This window comes from Macaca mulatta, chromosome 10 (genome assembly GCF_049350105.2).
Source record: "Macaca mulatta isolate MMU2019108-1 chromosome 10, T2T-MMU8v2.0, whole genome shotgun sequence".
Lineage (NCBI taxonomy): Eukaryota > Metazoa > Chordata > Mammalia > Primates > Cercopithecidae > Macaca > Macaca mulatta.
The window spans coordinates 21,230,882-21,248,430 of record NC_133415.1 but is presented as its reverse complement, the minus strand read 5'-3'; the positions used below and the strand labels follow the sequence as shown (position 1 = coordinate 21,248,430).

Below are 17,549 nucleotides of genomic sequence, written 5' to 3'. Positions count from 1 at the left end.
AAAAAAGGACAGGGAGGTCCTGCCTGCCCAAGGAAGGAGGAAGAAATAGCACACGCAGGAGAAGAAGGAGCCACCAGGGCCTGCAGAGCCTGCCCTGAATGCTGAGGTTGGGAGGGCCACCTGGACTGGGTATTGAATGGAGGGCCCTGTGGGGAGAGAGCACAGAAACAGGTGTATGCTGCCATCACAGACTGCCACTGTGCCCTGCCTCGGCATAGGACCCACAGCAACCAGGGGAAGCTCCTCATGCTTCCTCTGGGCCACCACAGGCAAAGTCCTTCCAGGTGTGCTCACCAACCATTCTTCCAGCCCCCAGGACTGTGCAGGAACCCACCACCCAGCTTCGGTGCATCAAGAAGGCCTTCTCTGCAAATCCACCTCCTCACACGAGCAACCTTCCAGACCCCCTGGGGGTGGCTGATTCTTCTCCGGAAGCACAGCTCTGCACGCACATGCACACAGCTCTGCATTCTGCTGCACACACGCTCACACTTGCTGAACCACACAGCCAGGAGGCTGGCCAGGCTGCCCACGCTCTTGGCTCTCATGCCTGGCTCTGGCAGCCTGACATTAACCATGGACTTGGACTGGGGCTCCCACCCCTGAGCCTCCCGCTTTGCCCAGGATGCATCCCCTAGAAATGGGAGAGATGTAGCCACTAGGAGGAAGACTCTGGAGTCGAGAGGCTGCTCCAGTGGGACCTGGTATTGGTACTCTGGGGAATAATCCAATCAGCCAGATTCAGACCTATCCCAGCCAGACACTCGACCAGCTTCCCTGCCCCTGCAAGTCCACGTGTTGCCAGCAAAAAGCTCTCACCCTCTCTAGGTCAACAGCAGGAACTCTAGGCTACCTTGCCCTGCTCCTGCCCAGTCATCTCAAGGAAAAGATTCGGCAGGACAGGAGTGTTCACTGAAGAAACATGAGATATGTCAACAAAGAGCTGGTGGTGGGCAGCTCTTCTCTGTCTCACTGTCTGCCTGTCACCAGTCCCAAGGGCCTGTGAGAAACCCTGATGCCTGGGGCCACATCTGGCAGGTAAGCCAGGGCAACCCCAGGGAATCCAACTGCTTCCCCATAATTCCCTAGGGGAGCAGGCTGGAGGAGCTGCCCAGCTCTGAATGGGGAGATATTTTACTCTGGCCCGCCATGGGGCAGGGAGCAGCAGGAGGGATATCGGGACAGGCGAGGGATGACAACAGAGGACACCCTCTCTGGCCACTGAGTGGCATCTGACCCCTTGAGATACTTGGGCAGTTCCCTTCAGCCCCCTTGGGTTTGGCTCTGCTACATCCAGGGCTGATGACCCCAAAAGACACACAGGTGGGTTGTGCTGGCCAGGCTTGGACAAGGCAGGAGAAAGTAGAGGATGGGAGGCCAGGAGGCATCGAAGGACCTGTGGTCCTGCTGGTCAAGCCCCCAAAGGCCCAGAGCACAGGGCCCAAGGCAGTCAGGGAAATGGTCTGAGTGTCCCCTCCTGATCACCAGGAGCAGGGATGTAGCCTACTGAGCCCAGGAAAGCAAAACCTAAGTGGTCATCAAGAGAAAGAGCTGGAATAGGGGGTAGCAAATCTGGCCATTCCACTGAGGGCTGCTCAGGGCTGGAGCCTCAGTTGTACAGAGCCTCCAGGAGACACAGGTACCCAGGACTGGGCCAGTCTGGCCTGCTGGGGCCTGGCCAGTTTGGCACATGACTGGAGGTTTTGTGGACTGCTCATCCTGTGAGGTTCAGGTGAGCACATGGAGGATCGCTGCCATGGGGAGGACGCCCAGAGATGCGGAAGGGAGGGCAGGACAAAGGAAGGGAAACTTACATCAAACTTTCCAGGGTTCTGCTGTAACTTCACTTTGCCTCCTGACAGGTACTGCCAAGCACGGCCCCGCAGAGAAGGCGGGATGCCCTTTTGGCACCGCAGACGAATCTGAAAATCAAAAGGACAGCTGAGCCCATGCAGCCACCCAGGCAGCTCCCCCAGCCCAGACCCTTTGCCAGTGCGTGGTGGGCCCTCAGTGCACACAGCAGCAAGAGTAGAAACGGGGAGAAAAGAGGACTTTCACCAGGCAAGGTGGCTCACGCCTGTAATCCCAGCACTTTGGGAGGCCGAGGCGGGCGGATCACCTGAGGTCAGGAGTTCGAGACCAGCCTGGCCAACATGGTAAAACCCCGTCTCTACTAAAAATACAAAAATTAGCTGGGCATGGTGGTGGGCGCCTGTAATCCTAGCTACTTGGAAGGCTAAGGCAGAGAATCGCTTGAACCCAGGAGGCAGAGTTGTAGTGAGCCAAGATCACGCCATTGCACTCCAGCCAGGTGACAAAAGCAAAACTCCGTCTCAAAAAAAAAGAAGACTTTCCTACTGTTGCTACCATGCAGATCCTAAGGTGTGGGGAGAGGAGGTGACTGCAGTTAGATATGCTAACACCAGGTGATGGCAGAGTCCCACATCCCTGGTGACAACACGGGCATTCCTGAGGTCTACCATGGAATTCTAGACCCTCATAACTATCTTCTGAATCAAAATGGAACCCTACAGGCGGGCACGCTGGCTCACGCCTGTAATCCCAGCACTCTGGGGAGGCCGAGGAGGGCAGATCACTTAAGGTCAGGAGTTCGAGACCAGCCTGGCCAACATGGTGAAACCCTGTCTCTACTAAAAATACAAAAAATTAGCCAGGCATGGTGGTTGGCACCTGTAATCCCAGCTACTTGGGAGGCTGAGGCATGAGAATTGCTTGAATCCAGGAGGTGGAGGTTGCAGTGAGCTGAGATCGTGCCACCGCACTCCAGCCTGGGCGATAGAGCGAGACTCTGTCTCAGAAAAGAAAAAGAAAAAGGAACCATTACAAGTTGGGTGAACCCCATGGTCTGTCGCCTGGGAGGGCATTGCACTGTGTGCGGCTCAGCTGCAGCCCCAGGGAAGGTAGCTCATGAGATGAACCAGAATGTGCCCAGAGGTGTTGCCCAGGCACTTTCATGCAGGTATGTTGGTTTCAGCAGCCATGTGGTAGGATACCGCCAGCCTAGAGGGGAGAAATCTCAGCAGAACTCAGAAGGAAGATGGGAGCTGCTCAAATGGCTCCCTCTTTGTATTGGTCAAGAATCCCCTCTCTCCTCTCATTGACCCTGAGCTCCCAAGATCACTGGCCTGGGCCATAGGCAGCTGGCCTGAGTGTGAGTCCTGATCTCAGCTGTTGCTAAAATGGCCCAGGTCTTCCCTGCCACTCGCAGAATGGGAGAAGTGAGGGAGGAATTATTTGAGGCAGCTCATGACCCAGAGCTAGTGCTCAATTCCGGCTAGTTGTTTTTATCAGGCAAAGTTTTCCACGGGCAAAACTCAATCTGAAAACTATCAAAAGTATCATGTCTTTTACAAATGGGGAATTGAGGGTAGGGGAAAATTCGTGGGGGAAATTTCATCACACAAGCAGAGTGGGGGTAAATGTGTCATACGGTCAGAAACCCTACTACCTCCTAGCTGCACCGCACAGGCTGGAGGGATCCAGCCCCGTGTACTTTCTACATCACCAGTGGGCTCCTCCTGGGCTTGGGACCAGAATGATGCTCTGAAGGCGGTTGCCCTGACCTGTCGAGGTGGGTGAGGACAAAGGCTGGGGCATCACTCCTGTGAAATGCTGTCGTGGGGGAGGGGTGAGATGGCCAATGATACTCCCTCAACCCCTGCACTAAGCAGCCTGACCTGGGGATGAGCACTCAGGGCATGAGAAGAACATCTGGATCTGGGTTTGAATCTAGCACTGACCTTCAGCCAACCACTTCTCAACTGTAAGATCTGAATGCTAATACCTCCTACTGTGCAGAGTTGCCAAAGGAGTCCATTCGAGAGGGAAAATGTGCTTAGTGTGGGGTCTGACACACTGTCTGTGTTCAGTAAGTAATGGCTTCCTCTCTGCCCCTCCATCCCAGGTGGATGCTTGACACAGCTCAGGACCTCAGCTCACGCCTAACTTCCCCTCACCTAGAAACCCCCTTCAACAGTCCCCCTGGAAGCTCTCAGAAGAGGGAGCACAGAAGCCCTGGCCTTCCTGGTGCCCAGTGCAAACAAGAGAAAACTTTCCAAGGGTCAGAGAGAGTCAAGAACCAGGAAGGAGCCAGGCAGACAGGCTGAGGGTGGTGGGGGAAGAGTAGCGGTGGTGGGGGAAGAGTAGCGGTGGCTGGTCATAGGTGCCAAGTGAGAGCTTCTGGGACTGCCTAGAAAGAAGGCAGAGGCAGGGGGCTGAAGGGAACTGCCCAAGACTCAAGGAACAGTTTCCTGCAGCTGTGGGACAAGGGTCTCCTTAAGGAAGCCAACTTGGGCAGGCTTTGGCAAAAGGATGTGCTTTAGCCCAAAGCCACAGGCCCTTCAGGCTCTCCCACAGAGCCAAGCTCAGCAAGAGGCAGCCCCACATCATCACAGCCCCCATCATACTTGGCCTCCTCCAGGAGAGCCCTGGAACACTTCGCGGGGAGCAAAGAGCTGGGAGTACAGCCAGCCTTTCCCACTCTGGCCTCCTCAGCGTAAAGGTGCTGGAGGGGGTCATCCCTACCCTGCCTGCCTTAGGGAGGATGGTAGGGACCAATAAGGATAAAGCATGAGAAAGTATTCCCAGAAACCACAGGATTACCATTCTCTGAGGCCAGGCCTTGGGAAAGGAGGTCTCCGATGAAAGCTGAGTGAGGCCACACCCTTGCCTGCTGAACTCTGTGAGGGCAGGGCCACTGCTTAAGCCTACCCCAGGGCAGGGCCCTGCGGGACGACAGCATTCCAGCCCCTGCCCTGCCTCCCTGCAGGACCAGAATTCTGTCCTAGACATGGCTGGGAGTCGCGGAAAGGAAGGCACCCTCCCAGCAGGACTATGTATGAGTCCAGGAGAAGTGTTGGGTCTGAGCCCACTTCCTGAAACAGGTATTACCCTTCCTGTGCCATGACTTCCTGACCAGAGGGAGAACTCAAGCCTCCACAGGCAGGCTGGAAGAGCCCCCAGGGCAGGGCCCGGTGTGGCCACAGCTGAGGTGGCAGGACGGGCACCCAGTGGATGGTTCTGGACTGGAGAAAAGCAGTGGGTTAGGCCTCTGGGCACGGTGGATTGAAGCACTTCCTGTGGAGGCCTCAGCTGGGCAGGGGCAGGGGCAGGTCTCGGGCTCTAACCACAATGCCAGGAAAGAAAAGGGGAAGTGCCCGCTGCTACTTTGCTGAGAGGTGCTCCCCAAAGCTCCCCTCTGGAATCCCTATTTTCAAGAACGCAGAAGGTCCCTGCCAACTACCAGTCACCACAACAGATTGCTGGAGAGCAAGCTACAGCTCAGAGTAAGAGCCAGAGGAACCATGAGGCAGGGAAACAGAGCCAGAGTCAGGCAGGAAGCAGCTGAGGAATAACTGTCTTAACATTGTTTTTTTAAAAAAGAGATAGGCTGGGTGCGGTGGCTCATGCCTGTAATTCCAGCATTTTGGGAGGCCGACGCAGATGGATTGCTTGAGCTCAGGAGTTCCAGACCGGCCTGGGCAACATGGTGAAACCCCATCTCTACAAAAATTACAAAAATTCCCCAGGTGTGGTAACATGCGCCTGTGGTCCCAGCTACTCGGGAGGCTGAGGTGGGAGGATCACTTAACTCCAGGAATTTGAGGCTGCAGTGAGCCAAGATCATGCTGCTGTACTCCAGCCTGGGTGACAGAGTGAGACCCTGTTTTAGATAGATGATAGATAGATAGATAGATAGATAGATAGATAGATAGATAGACAGACAGACAGACAGACAGAGAACAACAAGCAAGAGCCCAGGTCTGGGTGAGCCTTCCTTCTCATAGCACAGGGCTTCACCGTCTATGACACCGTCTACGAAGCACTTACCACCACTTCGTGGGGAACAACAACAGGATTATCACTCCCACTTGGCCAAAGAAACTGAGGTTGAGAGGGTGAGGTGACTTGCCCAGAAGTTCTATAGTTAGCCACAGGTGTGAAGAGAGGAAAGGAGTGGGGCTGGGCCCAAGTCTATATACCTGATGGTCGGTCCCGAGCTTTCTGTGAGGCCTTGCAGCCAGCTGTGCCAGCCTGGACCAGACCAGAGTGTCAGCTGATGAGAGCGGGCAATAGGGTTCATTCTGTGCATTGGGAACTTGTACAGAGAGACCCTAGCTGTAAGGCTCGGAACAGGCCTCCTCTAGGCCAGGTACTAACACCACCATGCCGAGGGCAGCCAAGGACATCAACACACACACTTAAAAGTGGTGGGCAAGAACATTCCCACAGGGCAATCGAGCTAGTGTCTAAAGATAGCCTAACTTGAAAAGGACTACTGGGTGATTTCATTTTTGTAAGACTATTGTTAAACTGTGAGGTTACTTTCTTCTTTCTTTGGCCAGGAGTCAAGAGGGAGGTCATCAAATTAATCTAGAGGGTAAAGAAGGCCTCGTACTGTGGTAGTTAAGAGGGAAGGTGCTAAAGGTACACTGCTTGGGTTCAAATTTTGATGACCAGGCCATCAGTAAAGTGGGGATACTACTATTACTAACCTCACACTAGGATGCTATAAGGAATTATCCCAAGCACAAAGCAAACGTTCCATACATGCTAGTTACTGGCAGTATTGTAAAGTCCTCCTTGATAGCTGGTAAGCAGCACTGAAGTCCTTCTCCTGGGAAGGCTATAGGAAAGCTGTGTTACAGCTGTTGGCTAAGAATGGCTTTGAGGTTTAGCTCCAGGACAATGTTCTGCATGAATCTGAAGTCACTGTGTGAGGGCCCAACCTTCCCCCTGCCTTCAAGCCAGCTTCTGTCTTGCACTGGCAGTTGGAGGACACCTAAGGCATCTGGCAGTTAGAGAAGCCCCTACTTTCCTAAGCTGATGAAGTTCCTCCCTCTTCCTCCTCCTCCCCAAGCTGCCAACTCCCAGCCCGAGACCTGAGGCCAGGCCCCTCACCTTTTTGTGCTTCTTGGCCATCCATTTGTCCCAGTTGTTGAGCATGTCCAGCCACTTGGACTCCCTCTGCCTCAGCACCTCCAGGGGGACTTCCTCCAGCCTGTGGAGCAGAGGGCAGGGCCTGTGAGAGGTGCCAAGGGAAGCAAAGGCCCTGACTTCGTTCCCAGCTGCCAGCCTGGTCAGACCTCCATTCTTCCTGCCTACCATCCCTGCTGTTCCCCTCAGGACTGCTACCTCGGACCACCGTCCTATTGCAGATGAGAGGGAACACGCCACCTCCCCACCCACTGCCTCAAGGCATAAGCTAGAGACACAGCAGGTGGTTCAAGTGCCTACTCCCCTAATGTGGCCAGGGGCCACAGTGCCTCTCTGAGGCAGAGGCTGAGTGAGTGTCTGCATCTGTGCACCAAAGCAAAGCATTCCTGTCCTGGGTCTGCCTTAGTCAATAAGCCTCTTCGGAGGGCCGGTATACAAGGTGCAGAGTTGAACACAAAAACTAGTCAAACGAGTACAGAAATAACATGCTCACCTCTTTACTTCAGCCAAACTCATTACTCAGAGTTTCCCCATTTATGCCCTGGCCCTTTCCCACCTCTCAGCCTTTACTCATGCCAGTCCCTTTGAAGGAATGTTTCCCAAATTGTCTCCACCCATCGAAATCCTACACACACTTCAAAGCCCCATCAAATACCACTTCTTATATTTGTAGATCTTCTGACCGGGCAGCTAGCACAACTGTGTTGCACTGTTCTAGGGCGAGGGTCTCCGGGCGGGTTGTGGGGATGCCGTCCCATGATTAAAACAAAGTCCTGACCCTCATGGAGCTGATGTTCTGGTGGGCACTGAATGTGGGGGAAACACCTCAGCACCAAGGTGCTTTTTTGTGCTTTCTTAACAGAAGATATTAATGACAGACGAGGAAACAGGCTCAGAGAGGTAAGATACCCAGGAAAGGTATCTTGCTCCGCGTCCAACAGCAAATCAGTGGAAAAACCCAGACTCAAATCCAAGTCAGGTCCCAGCCAAGAGCCAGCATACAGTGCTGCCTGACCTCTCAGAAAGGAGCACAGGGTCAGAGGCAGCTCAGAGGAGGTTCTCAGGAACAGGACACGGTGGGGCTGGGGCTTGGCCCAGGCCTGAGTCTCTGATCCTCTCTCTGCCGGAAGGAAATAAGCTACTGTGACTTTTACTGGTTGGAAGAGCAGAGGGAGGGGCCCTGGCAGAGCTGAGGCCTCTAAGACACAAAAGGGAAGGTCTTCTTCAGTGCATTTTATCTGGGGAACTGCCCAGGCCTGAGAGCAGCCTTGGAACTGAATGTCTGAGGAAGGACTACAGCCTAGGCAAAGGAGGCCCCCTCAAAGCACTGAAACAAGGCACCCCCCACCTTGAACTGCTGCCCCTCTCACCACCTAGAGGCAGAACTAGGACATGAGTTACTCCTTTCCATGCTTTTCCTGATAAGAGCAAAGCAGGGACCACGCCTTTACAAAGGGTCAGGTAATTTACAAAGGGATGTGTATCTCCGGGCAACTCCCAAACATCCCAGGAGCAGAAACTAAGGGCCCACACCTCCCAGGCCATGGTACCTTCCACCACCTATAATGCACTGCTTATGCAACAAGTCAGGGGAACAGCCTTCTAGTTAACCAGTCAGAAGGGTGCCCAAACTGAGTCAACAGGAAGTTCTGGCAGTTATGGATGTAGATAATGGCTGATCCAATATCCCCACTGCACAGACGAAGAAAATGAGGCTTACAGAGGGCAAGGTTTTCACTTGAGATTACCAGTTTCCAAAGAACTCATAGGTGATTAAATATGTCTATTTGATACCTCAACCCTCAGTCTGGCTTTATTGATAAAATCTAACTGCAGGGACTCAGAGACGCCCATTCTCCCAACTGCAGATACACAGAGGAACATGTTAAATTCGGAGTTCTTTTAACTGATGCCAGATTAACAGCTCTGGCAGTTTCAAACCCCCAATGTCAAACCTCAAACCGGAATTTCAAAAGAGTACAAAACAAACTACCATATTTCCTGGATTCTAAGACACCACTGATTTTAAGCTACACCATTGATTTGGTAAGATCTCAGAAACAAACAAAAAAGCCACTACTACTTTAAATGTGCATGTCAATTGAAAGATCTATTTTGATCTTTTAAATCCTAAATTGGGAAAATTTTGAGGCAATATGGCCATCTGAATGGCCTTTCCTTTAACAACAGAGGAGTTTAATCTACCTGGAGATGGTGAGAAGGAAGACACTGGAGGTCTGGCTGTACCTGGCACTCAGCGTACCACATGCTCTCTAACGGCAGGTAGGTATCTCTAGGCACAGGATGTGCTCCTGAAACACTGCAGGCTATATATATATATATATATATAATTATTATTATTATTTTTAATCAGAAGGTTCACATATCCTTCAGTTAACTCAGTCAGGATCTTAGAAAGCATCTGATCCAACTGCTGTCTGATATAGAAATCCTTTCTACAATAGGCAAGTCCCCTTCCTTCTCTGAGCCTCAGTTTCCCTATATGCTTGTACAGCCTATCTTATGAATTGGACCCTCTAAGGATGCCCAGAGAGGAGCTGTGAGATGAAGCTGGGGCCAGAGGGGTCCCTGAAAACAGTGGAGAGGGCAGGAACCAATTGCTAGTGAGAGAGAAGCTGGCCCGGTATAAGGGACCAAATGGCCCATGGGGGATGTCGCAAACCTGGCGGCCTCACTCATCCTCCAGAAAACCCCTCCTTCCTTAAGGTAGCCTAAGGGAGTCTCTGAAGCCAAAAGAGACAAGTGAGACCAGTTTCTTGTGGCTCAGTCACTGCTGGAACTCCTCCAGGGGTGGGCCTTCCTTACCTCCAGGTGAAGTCACCCTATTGTTAAACAATTTCCACTGCTAAAGCTTTCTTCCCCACATTATGCCAAAATTGTCCTAGTAACTTCTACCTGTAATCTCAACACCCCTTTTGAGGCCACACAATTCTAGACCCCTCCCATACCAGGCGCACACATTTTTATCCCTCATCATCCACTCACCCCTACCTGAATGCCTTTTCTTCTCCCTTCTCCAAGTGACAGTAACCCTTCAGAGCCCAATATTACATTAAAAACCACAACTACAACAATAATAATATCAGCAACAGTAGTTACCATTTGTAGATTATTTACTACTTATAATTTTCTTCTCAATGCTTCACATACCTTTATCACATGTACCTTTTGTAATAATCCTACTATAACATCATTCTCCCCTTTTTATTTTATTTTTTTGAGACAGAGTTTTGCTCTTGTTGCCCAGGCTGGAGTGCAATGGCGCGATCTTGGCTCACTGCAACCTCCGCCTTCCGGGTTCAAATGATTCCCGTGCCTCAGCCTCCCAAGTAGCCGGGATTACAGGCGCCCGTCACCACACTCGGCTAATGTTTTGCATTTTTAGTGGAGACAGGCTTTCATTATGTTGGCCAGGCTGGTCTTGAACTCCTGACCTCAGGCAATCCACCAGCCTTGGCCTCCCAAAGTGTTGGGATTACAGGCGTGAGCCACTGTGCCCGGCCCATTCTCCTCATTTTAAAGTAGAATTCGAGGCTTAGTAAGGTTAAGAGTGTTCCTTAAGACCATATAGCGGCCGGGCGCGGTGGCTCAAGCCTGTAATCCCAGCACTTTGGGAGGCCGAGACGGGCGGATCACGAGGTCAGGAGATCAAGACCATCCTGGCTAACACAATGAAACCCCATCTCTACTAAAAATACAAAAAAAAAATTAGCCGGGCGAGGTGGCGGGCGCCTGTAGTCCCAGCTACTCGGGAGGCTGAGGCAGGAGAATGGCGTAAACCCGGGAGGCGGAGCTTGCAGTGAGCCGAGATCGCGCCACTGCACTCCAGCCTGGGCGACAGAGCGAGACTCCGTCTAAAAAAAAAAAAAAAAAAAAAAAAAGACCATAGACCATATAGCTATAAGTGGCAGAGCTGGGACTCAAACCCAGGCCTGACTGACTCTACAGCTCATGCTCTTGACCCTTGTACTACACTTCTCTGCCTCCACAGGCCAAACCCTCAGCCTCCACACAGCCTGCATGCCTGCCTGCCTGCGCAGATCCCGTAAAATGTCCTCCAACCTGAAGATCTTCATCCTGGCTCAGAACACCATGTCTCACACTTTTTAAACTGCGACCCACACAAACACACATACACACACACAACCAGGACACATTTTAGGAAACGAGTTGCCCTTACATATACTAATGCACTCTGATATTTCCAGATTGATTTTATATTATTCTATTCTATTGTTTTAAATGCTGGTCACAAGCTCCTAAAACTGATTTCAGCACCAACTGATAAATGAGTCAAGTCATTAAGTGTGAAATACGCACTTCATTACCACTTGCTCATATTACTCAGCACTGTCCCTCCCCAAATGGACCAGGTCTTAAACTTCTTCTGTGACTCCCACCACACCCCGCCCCCACAGGTGTTCAACAGCTGCCTGCCTGGCTTTCTCCATGACATTATTACCCTCATCTGCACTGCATCAGGGCTACAAGTTACTTCTGTCTTAGAAATTGTACGTGTCCCTCTAATAGCTCAGTGAAGTGGGGCCCTCACAGATTAATTACCATTTCCATTTGGCCCATGACAGACTTGGCCTGATCAGAGAGGTTGTATGACTTGGACAAAGTCACAAAGCTAATAAGTAAGTGGCTGACCCAGGGCTTCCCCTCTGTCACAGTGGCCAATATGCTACTTCTAGCTCCCCGGGGAAGGCTGTGGGGAAATCAGGCCCTTCTCCAGATGCTTCTGTGTGGCTCCATTTCTGGCCCCCAAGCCACTGGAGACAGTCTAACCCCCTCCTGCAGTGTTCTGACTGCCCCACTGAGTGGCCTGCCCGTACCTAGCAATGCTCAGAGACACCAATACACTGGATGGGATGGTTTGCCAGCACAACCTCAGGTGCAGATGGTAAGCCTGCCTGGGCAATCTGGCTTTTTTTGTTGTTGTTGAGACGGCGTCTCACTCTATCGCCCAGGCTGGAGTGCAGTGGCACGATCCTGACTCACTGCAACCTCCGCCTCCTGGGTTTAAGCGATTCTCTTGCCTCAGCATCCCAAGTAGCTGGGGCACCACCACACCCAGCTAATTTCTGTATAGATGTAGAGATGAGGTTTCACTACGTTGGCCAGGATGGTCTCAATCTCTTGACCATGTGATCCGCCCGCCTCAGCTTCCCAAAGTGCTGGGATGACAGGCGTGAGCCACTGCACCTGGCCAGGGCAATCTGCCATTTGCTTGCAGCCCCAGCTTCTGAGGAGGAAAGGCTTAGAGGAGACAAAGGTGGCACCTAATCACAGATCTTGTCAGCCTCCTGGACTGGAACAGGCTTAGCCATGCTGTGCCATGTCATGGTCCAAGGCAGCAGTGACACTCTGCTGACCCCATTCTCTGTAGGTTCCCAGTTTCCTAGCGTTCTCCCAAAACCCAGAGGCTTGAGGCTTCCAAAAGTTCAGAAGGACAAGACTGCTTCCCAGGCTACTGAGACCAAGGGTTGGGGTTCTCTCTTCCCTTGTCCTTCTAGACATCTGCTTTCTGCCCAAGCACATCTCAGCACGTCTGGCTAGGCAGGTTCAGCAAGGGCAGTGCCCATGCCCATCACCTCCTTATCCTAGCCTGTCGTGGGAGATAAACCTGGATACCAAGGAACCCGTCTACACCCTCCTCCAAACCTCACTCCCTGAACCAGCTCAAAGAGAAATACACCCTAAGCAGAAAGTCTGAGGTCACAGACCACAGGACTGATCCTCCTCTCACCCATCAGGGAAATCAGGTGGGGTGTAGGGTAGAAGAAATGGAGTGGGGACTTGAAGTCAACTGAGCTAGTACTCCAGTTCCTCTGTCTACTAACTGGGAGACCATGTGCAAAACATGTGACCTCCTAAGCCTCAACTTCATCTTTAAGTGGGGTCATAAAGCACACCTCATCTTTTATAGGGCTGCAATGAGGAAGAAATGTGTACAAGGGCCCAGCCTGGTAGGTGGCCAGCAAATGGCAGCTGTTAGGTGACTGGTATTTGCAGCTTAACTAGCACTTTCACATCTCCTTCCTCATCTGACTGGTCCCCATACACAGGCCTTTGAGGAAGGCAGGGCGTGATTACCACCATTTTACTCATGAAGCAATTAAGGCTCTGAGAGATTACTTAATTTGCTCAATGGTAAACAAACTCTAACTCCTGGCCGCTGATCCCAGCTCTACAGCTTTACAGCTGTGTGAAACAGGGCTGGCTGCTCTGCTCTCTGAGCTTCCAGTTCCTCATCTGTAACCCAGGAGGAATGCCACCTCCTCGGAGAGCATTGGTAAACATGATGTGAGGCAGTAAGAGCTGACACATTTCATGCGCTGGCCGTGTACTAGCTCTGCCAAGCACTATACAGGCACACAATCCCCCAAGGAAATAGCTTTAATTATCTCCATTTAATAGACAAGAACACTAAGATTCAGCACAGTGGAGTAATATGCCCAAGGTTACATAGCCTGGAAGTAGAGGCTGCCATCCGAGCACTAAACTCTCCAAGACATATAAAGTCCCCCGCTCACACCACGGCTTCAATCCCTGTCACATTCTCTTCCCTCTTCTTATCACCCTCTGTGCCGAGAAAGGCAGGAGTGAATAATGTGAAAATAACCCCTCACGCTTGGGTCTCCAGGATGGAGAGGAGGCAGCTGGAGGAAGTCCCACCAAACTGTGGAAAACTGGGAAGTGGATGTGCAGGGGAGCAGGGCCATCACCAATCCAGAGGGCTTCCCTCTCCACCCAGAGCCTGAAAGTGAAGTGAGGACAAGCAAAAGGCTGACCTGTTTTGCATACTAGGCAACAACCTCTGGAGTTCACTACCCTAAGAGGTGGTAATGAACGAAGGTATAAATGGCTTTTAGACCAGTTGCATAAGAAGTGATGATGGGAAACCAAAGTGCAGGAGAGGGTAGGCTGGTGGTGTGCAAATGGCTGTCAGGACTGGGAAACCTATGAGATCATGCAGTGAGGCCATCCCCTCCCTAGAAGGTAAGCAGTCTGCCTGAGGCCACGCACACTGTGAGTTGGTAGGAAAAACAAAGACGGTCTGCAGCAGCCTGGCACTCCCTTCTGGGGCCCGGCCACCCCTGCCTGGGAGCCGGCTGGCAGTGTCCAGGCTCCCTGTCTGAGTGAGAGAATCTGGCTTGCTTCACTCTCCCTCCTTCCCAATGCAGGCTAATTCTGGGGCTGCCTGTCTTCCCCATGAGGAATTCCCTGGCTCTGCTCCTTCCAGTGCTGGGTCAGTGCACAATGGTAAACAGGTTCTCTCCACCCTTTACTGGCCTTGGTGCCCTGGACCTCTGCCCAGCTCTCCACTCCGCTCAACTCCACCCTACTCAGTGTGAGAAATGGTTCCTTTAGGCACCAGCCTTGCTGGCTCCCAAAAAGAAAAACCAAGGAACCCACTCTCCTCTGATGCACTCATAGGGAAGGGCACAGACCACAGAAGAAACCCCAAAGCAGCTCTCCCTGACGACTGCAGAAAGGTGTTAGACAGGGTCTCACTCTGTCGCCCAAAATGGAGTGCAGTGGCATGATCTCAGCTCACTGCAGCCTCCGCCTTCTGGGCTTAAGCGATCTTCCCACCTCAGCCTCTTGAGTAGCTGGGACCATAGGCTCATGCTACCATGCCCCACTACGTTTTGTATTTTGTGTAGAGACAAGGTTTCGCCATGTTGCCCAGGCTAGTCTCAAACTCCTGGGCTCAAGTGATCTGCCTGCATCAGCCTCCCAAAGTGCTGGGATTACAGGCATTAGTCACTGCGTGCCGCCCAAGACTATTCTCAACAGAAGACATCCCTTCTCCAAATCCCAGCTCCCACCAGGCAGAGTGCTGCTTGAAATTCCCTTGCTGGTGACTGGGTCCTTGGATCACAATCTCACTGCAGGCACCCAGGGGCCACCCTGACTCATCCTTACCAAACTGCTAGATCTCATTGATAGATCTTGCCAAAATTAGTCTTGACTCACTGTTTATATAAGACCTCTCCTCTACCCAGACTCGTCCATGGCTCCCTACTGCCCTCATTATCCAACAGAAACCTCAGGACCTATAGCTGGGCATTATGGCACATGCCCTGCAGTCCCAGCTGCTCGGGAGACTGAAGTGGGAGGATCACTTGAGCTCAGGAGTTTGAAGCTGCAGTGAACCATTACTGTGCCACTGCACCCTAGACCGGGCCACTGGCTCACAGGGCAAGACCTTTTCTCAAAACAAACAAACAAAAAAACAAATAACAACAATAACAACACCAGAAAAAACAAAGAAACTTCAGGCCCTGGCTCTCAAGGCCCTCCTGTTCCCCTGCACATCCCTTTCTCCCCTAGTCCCATCTCTAGAGGCCCCTACCCTGAGCCATCTTCCTTCAACCTCCATTCAATTTTGGTGCCATCATCTTGGGAAGCCTCATTCCAAACTCCTTCTCATCTCTACAAAGCCTCTCCTAACTACTCCAGGGACAGAACACAATCAGCCCCTCATTATATTCCATGCACACCTTTCTAGAACCTGTGTTCCAGGCTCTGAATCTACAAAGATGAATAAAATGTGGTCTCTGCCCTTGAGGAGGTCAATCTGACAGCGACAAATGGGTAGGTAAATAACTAGCACACAGAGAAGAAATGCCATCACAGGAGCATGTAGAGGGGGCTAGGAGACTGCAAAAGGACCCCAGGGTGAGGATGGGCTGTTTAGAGAAAGCTTTAAAGGGGTGTTGACTTTTGAATTGGAGTTTGAAGGATGACAGCAAGTAGCTAGGCTGAGAAAGGGGAAAGGACACACCAGGCAAAATAGTATGTTCAAATGCAAGTTAATAGAAAAGGGAATGACTTGTTCGGGGAATGTGAGCAGTCCAGTGGGACAGGTGGAGCTTCTCCACCTGAAGGCTGCTCTGCAGAAGCAGCATTTCATGAGAAGGTGCATTCCTGGAGGGCAGGGGCTCTCTTGGCCTCATTCTCTGCAGTGTGTCCCAGGCCTGATACCTAGCTGGTGCTCAACAAATATGTGTGTGTGTGTTGTTGTTGTTTTGAGACGGAGTCTTGCTCTGTTGCCCAGGCTGGAGTGCAGTGGCGCAATCTCAGCTCACTGCAACCTCCGCCTCCCGGGTTCAAGCTTTTCTCCTGCCTCAGCCTTCTGAGTAGCTGAGACTACAGGCATGTGCCACCACACCCAGCTAATTTTTGTTTATTTATTTATTTATTTATTTATTTATTTATTTATTTATTTATTTATTTTAGTAGAGACGGGGTTTCACCATGTTGGCCAGGATGGTCTCAATCTCCTGACCTCATGATCCACCCACCTCGGCCTCCCAAAGTGTGGGGATTACAGGCGTATAAGCCACCTCGCCTGGCCAACAAATGTGTGTATTGACTGATTCATGAGCTTGGTGACCTCAGACACTCTGAATTTCATTACGTGTTGTCAGCAGTAACGAGGGAATATGCTCCTCTACCTTGAGATCAGGTGGGTAAAGCATAGTAAGAACTTGGTAAAGAGCATTCCCTCTCTAGCCTGGTACCAGCTCTAGATCCTCCTCAAAGCCCAGCACAGGGTTGAGCACAGATCTGCTTGATGATGGCATTTTATAACATTACAATTCTAATATTCAATTAACTTAACTGAATTCTGTTATAACACTTACCAGTCGCTTGCTATGCACCAGACACTGTGTTCAGCACTTAACTACTTTATTTCATTTAATCCTGACAAGCCCATGAGATAAGTCCTCTAATTATCAACTCCCTTTTGTGAATAAGGAAACTCAGGTTCTTCAGAAAGACAATAACTGGCCAAAGTCCAAGTCAAGCAGGGGATGGCACTGGAAAGTGAATCCAGGCCCTGCTCATCTCTCCCTCTGTCACTCAACTCCACCACCAAGTGCTGTCCAGTAGGCTGGGGATACATAGCCTTGCTCCTGAGGAGCTTGGAGCTCAGTGGACTCAGAGACACAAGCTGTGTGATGCTTGGCAGGTCACTTTGCCTCTCTGGGACTTGGTTTCTGCTTCTGTAAAATGGGGACTACGATGATAAATGCTCTCACAGAATTAAACGAGGTGATGTAGGTGAAAGCCTCATCCATCATACAGGCTCCTCTATGAAATGGCATTACAGTGACTATCCTGGGAGGATGGAGGGGTCACTCAGAAGCAGAACAGGAAGCTCAGGATGAAAGTCTGCATGGTGCCAGGCACAGTAGCTCATGCCTATAATCCCAACATTTTGGGAGGCAGAGGCCAGAGGATTGCTTGAGGCCAGGAGTTTGGAGTTTGAGACCAGCCTGGGCAAGAGAGTGAGACCTTGTCTCTACGAAATTCTTTTAAAAATTAGCCAGGCATAGTGGTGCATGGCTGTAGCCATAACTACTCAGGAGGCTGAGGTGGAAGATTGTTTGAGCCCAAGAGTTCAAGGCTGCAGTGAGCCATAATCGTGCCACTGCACTCCAGCCTGGGCGACAGAGGAAGACCCCGACTCAAAAAAAAAAAAAAAAAAAACAACCAACAACCACAAAAATCCCACAAAGAAACCACAGAGGAGGGTAGTGGTAATTATTAAG

The 17,549-nt window shown here is 51.4% G+C and overlaps 1 protein-coding gene across 5 annotated transcripts in view; it reads right to left on the bottom strand.

Annotated features, from left to right (window-relative positions):
* The window catches only part of TBC1D10A (TBC1 domain family member 10A), a 35,167-nt gene that overhangs the window by 5,563 nt on the left and 12,055 nt on the right, over positions 1 to 17,549 (bottom strand). For 4 of the 5 annotated variants that reach the window (XM_077950064.1, XM_077950065.1, XM_077950066.1 and 1 more), the window contains exons 2-3: positions 6,922 to 7,042; positions 1,815 to 1,922 (exon numbers count right to left, since the gene is read on the bottom strand). In XM_077950064.1, coding sequence (XP_077806190.1) covers positions 1,815 to 1,922; positions 6,922 to 7,042 — 229 coding nt within the window. The remainder of the gene's footprint in view (positions 1 to 1,814; positions 1,923 to 6,921; positions 7,043 to 17,549) is intronic. The other variant, XM_015150138.3, reaches the window with a different exon arrangement.